This window comes from Archocentrus centrarchus, chromosome 13 (genome assembly GCF_007364275.1).
Source record: "Archocentrus centrarchus isolate MPI-CPG fArcCen1 chromosome 13, fArcCen1, whole genome shotgun sequence".
NCBI classification, from domain to species: domain Eukaryota; kingdom Metazoa; phylum Chordata; class Actinopteri; order Cichliformes; family Cichlidae; genus Archocentrus; species Archocentrus centrarchus.
The window spans coordinates 24,798,805-24,807,154 of NC_044358.1; the positions used below are offsets into that span (position 1 = coordinate 24,798,805).

Below are 8,350 nucleotides of genomic sequence, written 5' to 3' on the forward strand. Positions count from 1 at the left end.
TGCTTTTTTTGCTTGTCGCGGAAGTCCCTTCCTGTAGCGGAGAATACACGATGCCCTTGCCTGCTTGATGTTGAGAAAACGTGGATTAAAAACTCTCTCCGTGTTTGGCGGTATCGCCTTTTTCTAATTACTTGGTAAGGGCTTTTGGCCGTGCTGGTAAAACTTCATATGGAGGGATTGTTTCACTAAAAAGGCCGGTGTTGGCATTAAATAGCCAACTGTTGTTGGCTTGCTTACCTTAGCGATCTGCTAATGTCATTAAACTTTATTCTGTTCCTGTACATTTGTATTTATTTTAAAAACATTTCAAGAAAACCTTTAGCTTTGAAATTACAGTAGAGATTTCTCTGGGATTTTATAGACTGAGCTGTAATGGAAACAGGACTGTTTTAATTGAAGAAAGTAATAGTTACTTGATCTTCATCACAGTTCATGTTTAATTGTTTTAATAATGCATCCTGTCAAAGAAGAGGCAGAAATGTTTTTCTCTTTCTTTTGTGGACCAGTTTATTTTCTGCATGTATGAGAGCTGTTGCATTTGGAAACAATTCAGTACTGCTGATTTTCTTTATTGCTCGCAGTAGCTATTGTAACTAAGTTTCACGTTTTGTCCCTCCTTCTGTTTTGCAGATTTGACTGTCAAAAGCGAAAAAGGGTCATAATGCCTCTTCTTAAGTACTCACCTAAAGTGTGGGAGGCCCTTAAACTGAAGCAGGGCATCTACGCTCGTCTCCCCAAACACTATCTCAAGTCCCTCGAGCAGAAAGAGCCTACACCTGTCCACTGGAGGCCTCTGGGAGTCCAGTACCGAGCCAACCCCAATACGGGGCTGAAGGAACGGGTGCAGGATGTCCCAGTTCCCGTCTACTACCCTCCAGAGTCCCAGGATGGCCTGTGGGGTGGAGAGGGCTGGATATCAGGCTACAGATATGCCAACAATGACAAAGTCAGTCTCCATAAGGATATTTTTTGTTTCTTTTTTCTGCGCTTATTTTGATTTCCTCTTTTGATCAATTACTATCAGAACACAACCATTCAGATGTTTGTATGAAAGCAGGCATCAGCTGTTGAAGAACAGAAAATGTAGACAAAAGCTCGAGAGTACATCGTAGACTTGTGTTACTGAGTTTGCTCCATTTGATTTATATCAAAACATAATGAGTTGTTACTGAAGGCCATCCAGAAAAGCAAGCAAAACTACGCCATTCACTCCTATTAGTTGGTTTGGACATTTTTCTGACTGCTGCTGTTTTGGGTGGATCTGGCTTGACCCCAGTTTCTGATAACATGTGACCAAAGAATCTGACTTCCTTTTGTGATAACTCACATTTCTCTATGTTTAGGGTTATGTCAGCATTTTCTGCCTTTGCCAATCTTGCATGTAGGTGAGAATCATATTCTTCTTGTGAGTGTCCCAAGACCAACACATCATCCATGTGACACACTGCTTTATCTAGGCCTTCAGCTACTTCTGTCATTGTCCTTGTTTTTATAAATGCTCAAGTGCAGAAGCTATCCTGAATGGCAGCAGGTTAAAATGATAGTGGCCAAATGGTGTGTTGTTGGTGTAGCAGACTCTTCAGCTAACAGGATTTGCTAGAAGCTAGGGCTGGGTGATATATCGAGTTTTTAAAAAAATATTGATATATTATCATACATGTCTATGCTGCGTTACAATCATACTTGTAGATCCACCAGTTCACCTTTCTCTTCTCCCAATTTGTCTCTGTACAACTTCGCACTGCACTGCTTCACCCTTAAATCATGCAGGAAGTGACACAGTGACAGCATGGAGACGTAAACAGACACAAAGTTATTGAACAGGAGCTGGTTAGTAAAAAGAAAAACAAAGCTCAATTATTTGGAGATGGTTCCGATTCGAAGTGTCAGATGAACAGCAGAATAATGTATTCTGTAGAGAGTGCTGCAAACAAAAGGTCCGAGCACTCATCTTTTCCACTATGCGTACCAATGCTAATGCTAATGGCCGCATCGCTAGCTAATTATTATAAAAGCTGAAGTCCTCAGCGACGGCTGAGGTGCGATGGCATTTGGCCTCAGACTCCCCCAACGCCATGTTTGACGGGCTTGTTGACCATTATAACCCCACCATATCCAACAGCCTCAACTGCCTTGCCCCTCCCAAAACCTGGACTGTCTCTTTTACCTACCCTGCCCCATGCTTTACGATGAAACTCCATGGCCTAAAGACCACTGGCTGCTGACTTATGAGGCTTAAAAAAAGATTGAGTCCTGTAAAGCGGCTCTCTCTCAGGCCAAGATTTATTAGTCTCCCCTCATTCACCAACAGCAAAGTAATCCCAGATTGCTGTTCTGCAATCCACCGGCTAACTTTACCCCCTTTGATCCACCTCACCCTTCGGGTGCCCCTGAATTTTTCCACAAGTTCCTGGACCACTACTCTAGCCATTGGCAGCTTCTGGCATCTGTATATCAGCTTCAGGAATTCATCCCCCATGTAGGACATCTACCTCAGTGTTCCTTCTCCTCTTTCTTCTCTGTGAATTCCTCTCAGGTCACCAAGTACAAGTACTTCCACCTGACACTGCTGGTCAAAGCAGATCTACCTGATCTGTGCCCCCTTACAGTTGACAAAATCAATTCTTCCCTGGAGTCATGAGTGGTACGCTCCAAGTTCAAAACTGCCTCAGTGACTCCCATCCGCAACAAGTCTGGACCCTGATGATGTTAACGCCTTCTGCTTTCTGTCCCTCGCACCAATCTCCATACCTCTGGGGACAGAGCCTTCATTGTGGCACCCCTCACCCTTGCAGAGCAAGGATTTTAGCTGTAGTTTAAAGTAGTGGAGCTGTAATTCATTTGATGAAAGACTCACTGGAGAAGCAGCTGATTGTGTTCAGTGATTGATTTGTCTCTTGGCAATAAAAATACTTGCAGTGAAGCACCTCATGTGGTATTATTCAATATTTAGCTTAAGAAACCTTTGGTGGTTCACCTTCTGAACGCTTAAATATTTTGTTGACTGTTTATCATACTTTCTTTTGTTTAACAAAATTCCCAAAATGCTTGTCTTTATTTTTTTTTTTTTAATTTTTATTTCAAAGTCCCAAAAACATTTTATTCAGTGCACAAAGCTGGCAGATTTTTGATCCCGCTGATTAACTGTTGCCCAAACTCTTTGTTTAGATGTCCACTCGTCTGAGGAAGACTTGGAAAGCGCAGGTGTTCAAGAGAGAGCTTTACAGTGAGATCCTCGATCACAAGTTCACCATCACAGTCACAACACGCACTTTGGACCTCATCGATGCTGCTTACGGCTTTGACTTTTATATTCTCAAAGTAAGAGAAAACTATCCTGGTTCAACAGGACTTTTTTTCCATTGTGCTTTCCTTGTGTCTCTAACAAATGGCTGGTTGTAGACACCAAAGGAGGATTTGAACTCCAAACTGGGGATGGACCTGAAGAGGGCCATGCTGCTTCGTCTGGCACGCAAAAAAACAGAGCTTTACCCTAATGACCCCATTAAAAGAGAACAAGTTTATGAGAAATACAAGGTAGGTCAGATGAGAGAGAAACTTCTCAGTGATTGATAGTTGCTATTAAGAAGTAGCAAAAAAAAATAAGTTTTATTTATTGCACTTCTGTGTGAGCAGCAGTTCGAGATCCCAGAAGAGGAGGCGGAATGGGTTGGCCTGAGTCTGGAGGAGGCTGTGGAGAAACAGCGGCAGCTGGAGCACAAGGTAATGAGTCATTTTTAGAGTTTTTATGTGTTCATATATTCAGACAGCAGTAAAAGAGGGAGAAGGAAAACAGCACTCAGAAGGGAAGAGTGTTTCCGGTTTTCTCACTGAACTCTTTACTGATGGATTTGGACTTTTATTTTTTATATTAAAACCCACATTGTCACCAGCAAGATCAAAGTTGAAATTATTCTGTTTCATATTAACATAAGAACCTATTTCACATGTTCAGGAAAGCTTCAGGAAGTCAGTTTTTAATTAAAAACAGGGCTTTCAAATTATGCCGGCGGCAGGCGCATTTTCCACCTACTCCACCACTCTGCGCCATCTGCTTTTTAATTTTCCTAAAAAAATTTCTTTTCACCGCCCGCTGTCTCCATTTCCAGCGCCATGTGGACACATGTGGCAATATTTACGTTCTTTCAATCTGAGCCATTTTATTGGTTCACGACTGCCATGTGACTGCCATGTGACTATTCATATTGTCTGCTGCCGTCATGGCTTCATAAGGCACCTGCTACTTTGGCATGCCCCCCTGCTACTCCAAAACAATTTGAAAGCCCTGTAAAAAGATTTTTGAAATGTCTGAATAAGTTTTCCTTCAAGGAGAAATGGGTGTGGGCTCTTATGGGAGCTCTCAGTAGATCAGAGAAAAGGTTTATGAGGCCAGATGTGTCTGAGTTAACTGTTTCCTCAAAGTCATCAACTCCTGCACTCCTGACTAAACTCAAGTAACTCCTCGACTGTATTACTGCTCCCTAATTGACAGCAACAGTACTCTTCAAAGTGGTGGGAGATTTACCAGAAATAAAAAATCAGCTTTTACTTCTCTGCATGTTTGATTTTGTGCTGCTGCAGCCATTGATGTGAACCTGGTGACATTAAATTCAGACTGTGTTCAAAGTGATACCGAAATGTAATTACCTTAAGCCTCTTAATTTTGTATTTGACTTTTAAGTTAAAGTAATCACATGTTCACATCTGTGGTTCGCCTGTTTTGCAGTTCCTGATTGTGGTTTTTGTTCTTGTCTTTCAGGAGCCTGATCCTCTGTTTAAGGTCTATGTGGACAAGCTGGCGGAGGATCTGCACATCAAGAAACTGCTGGAACCACATCTCATAGAGAATAAGTGACATCCTGAACCACCTCCGTAATCGGAAAAATTTAGTAGGTTGAACTGTGAAGCTTCTTCGGATCTTGGTGAAAGTTTGAACCACCTCTTTGCTGTTCCTGGATGCTGACTAGGGGAAAAATCCTGAAGTTTCTGCTTTATTTATTTCTGGGAAGGGCACAAAGGTGGAAGTGACACAAAAAAACTATCTTGGACTAATGCTTTATTTTATTTCACATATGGATTATCCTGCTTTGCGTTTAACAGCCTTGCATAAGGAAGTTCCAGAAGTGAGGAAAAAAACCTCCAACAATGTAAATATTCCCTCAGCAGCTCTGATATAAGACACATGTACAGGAAATCTGAAAATAAAAGATTTTCTTTTTCTCTTAAGACTCTGCTCATTTGGTTTCCAAAGAATAATCAGTTTATTTTTTTTAATGGTAACTACAATTAGAAAATGCATTTTTTTTTTAAAACCAAATAAACTTTAAATAAGGAATGTGATCATTTACAATGTGTATTGTTCAGTTACATATTTAACACTGTTGAGCACACAGACAAAAGAAAAATGTGTCTGTCCTCAGTTTCAGGGATGTTAGAGCTGCTTTGGTTCGTTTTCGCCTGTGCCCACCAAGTGGTGCACCTTTGCATTTGCTTTCTAACTGGGATGTCTACAGGATTTTAGTCAGTGCTGTACAGGCAAGAAATAACACATGCGGAGAATTAAGTTTAAAGAGATAAAGGAGTAATGAGTGAATATTTGGCGTTAAATGGACCGTGTCCTCTAACGTGCTATTAAAGTGTTGCTGTGCCGTTAGAGGGCAGTAAAACAAAGCATAAGGGGGAAATCTACACAGGTCTGACTGTTCATACATTTTTATTATCATCATCATATGCAGTCATCAGTGAGGAAAGGAAATTAGACAGCTACTTCTCCTAGTTCCCCACTTTTTCCCAGAGCTTCTTTAAGGTCACAGTACACCACAATCCTCAGCCAACATATTTTATTTCAGGTCTCCAAGAGGCTTCTTTGTGGATGACTCAGTTCTGCTAAAAGAAAAAAAAATTCAGACTGAACTTTTTGTTTCTCTTTAAACTTGTAAACTTCCTAGCAGTGATTGAATGCACTTATAACACACTTCCAGCTGCTACACTGTGGTGTTGGTGTCTGTATTTTGTTTTTACAGTCAGTGTTTTACAGGGCCTGAGTGAAAAGGTGTCCAACTGCTGTGATCTGAAAGCCTACAGCCCAGTCAGTGAAATATGCTGTCAGTCTACCATCACAGCAAAACCTGCACCAATGGCTGAATATTGTGGTAAAGGTGTGAGTACTAAGATTTTTGGTTCAAGATTACATGTCATGTGAGACACGAGCAAGTTGAACAAATGCGGATGCTGTGCAGAAACATTATTTTTTAGTAGTACTATTAGCAAAAAAACGATTGAGTAATGGTTGAGGTAAGTTTAAAAAAAAAAATCACCATGGTCTTTTCCACAGAGAACTTTGATAAGGACAAGCAGTTTTGTTGTGGTCCGATTAATGATTCTGATGAGGAATTCCAGCCACCATCAGTACTGCGGTCACAACCAGTATGACACAAAGACTCAGTGCTACTGTCCGAATAAGGAGAATGTTCTGCAAATACAATCTAAGAATTCATCCTGCTGCCTCAAGGACTCCATTTCAGGTCAACTCAGCACTTAACTGCTTGTCACACTGTGTGGGACAGATCTAAAGAAAATTATTGCAGTTGGTGTTATACTGGCATGTCGGACTAAGATGAGAAATCCATTTGATTGACTAGAAAATATGCAGTCATAAAAAAAAATTATAGTCTTACTTCATCCATGTGCATGTTTTTATCTTAATGATAACTTTTAGTAATAGATGATTTACAATATGTCAAAAAAGGCAGATTTGTAATTAGTTAGCTTTTAGAAACTTTTGTATTTTCTGTTTTCCTTTGCACTTTTGAGGAAATCCAATAGGTAAAGTTGACAGTCAAAGAAAGATCATGCTATTTAGATGCCTCTGTGCTGACTGTTGTTAACAAGTCTCAACAGAAATACAAATGTGATAAAGCTACGTAGAGCTAAACATGCATTTCACTGGGAAAAATAAGTATTGAAAAGCTATAATGTATAAAAAAACATGTAAACCAAGTATCTCACTTGAAAAAACAAAACAAACATCCATTCGTCCATCCATTATATAAAATATAATCTCTCCACTGTGTCCTGGGTCTGCCCCGTGGCCTCTTCCTGATGGGACATGCATGGAACACCTCACCCAAGATGTGCCCAGGAGGCATCCTAGTCAGATGCCCAAACCACCTCAACTGGCTCCTTTCGATGTGGAGGAGCAGTGGCTCTACTATGAACCCCTCCCGAATGACTGCACTCCTCACCCTATCTCTAAGAGAGAAGCCAGCCACCCTCCAGAGGCAGCTCATTTCTGCCGCTTGTATTCGCGATCTCGTTCTTTCAGTCACTAACTCAAAGCTCGTGACCATAGGTAAAGGTGGGGATGTAGACTGACCGGTAAATGGACAGCTTTGCTTTCATGCTCAGCTCCCTTTTTTACCATGACAGACAGACGCAGCATCCCCATCACTGCAGATACAGCCCCAATTCATCTGTCAATCTCCTGCTCCCTTCTCCCATCACTCACGAACAAGACCCTGAGATACCTAAACTCCTCCACCTGGGGCAGCAACTCGTCCCTGAGCCGGATTGGGCACGCCACCCTATTCTGGCTGAGGACCATGGTCTCAGACTTACAGGTGCTAATTCTTATGCCAGCCGCTTCACACTCGGCTGCAAACTGTTCCACTGCAAGCTGGAGGCCACCACCTGATGAAGCCAACAGGACTGCATCATCTGCAAAAAGCAGAGATGAGATGAGAGTCATGAGATGAGGCCACCAAGGTGGAAGCCTTCCACCACTTGGCTAAGCCATTATGAGCAGAATTGGTGCCATAGGACAACCATGATTGAGTCCAAAATCCACTAAAAACAAGTCCCACTTATTGCTGGCTATATGGACCAAGCTCTCTTGGTGCACGGACTGAATGGCCCACAACAACAGGCCAGACACCCCATACTCCCGCAGCACCCCCCACAGGATACCCTGAGGGACGCAGTCGAATGCCTTCTCCAAGTCCACAAAACACATGTAGACTGGATGGGCAAACTCCCACACACCCAAATATCCTCGAAAGGATGAAGCGCTGGTTCAGAGTTCCGTAACCAGAACAAAAAAATGCATTGTTCCTCTTGAATCTGAGGTTCGAATAACAGACTGAGGAGTGTGATCCCCCAATAGTTGGAGCACACTATCTGGTCTGTGGGGCCTCTGCTAGGCATTCCCAGTGCACCCTCACAATACGTTTAGGTGTGCCAGGTCAGTCCAGCATCCTCCCCCGAGACCTGATGCAACTCACTACCAGTTGGTGACCAGTTGACAACTCAGTTTCTTTCTTCACCCGAGTGTCCAGAACATGTGACTGCAGAT

The 8,350-nt window shown here is 42.1% G+C and overlaps 1 protein-coding gene across 2 annotated transcripts; it reads left to right on the top strand.

The window, feature by feature from the left end:
* Window positions 1-5,226, top strand: mrpl28 (mitochondrial ribosomal protein L28). Of its 2 annotated transcripts, none has more exons than XM_030744697.1 (6): window positions 1-134; window positions 631-946; window positions 3,169-3,321; window positions 3,403-3,537; window positions 3,637-3,723; window positions 4,760-5,226. In XM_030744697.1, the coding sequence occupies exons 2-6, from the start codon at window positions 662-664 to the stop codon at window positions 4,853-4,855; spliced, it is 756 nt and encodes a 251-aa protein (XP_030600557.1). In that variant the 5' UTR covers window positions 1-134; window positions 631-661; the 3' UTR covers window positions 4,856-5,226. The 2 variants fall into 2 exon arrangements, with proteins under 2 accessions (XP_030600557.1, XP_030600559.1); XM_030744699.1 differs by having other exon boundaries at window positions 3,169-3,215; window positions 3,483-3,537.
* Window positions 5,227-8,350: the final 3,124 nt, after the last annotated feature.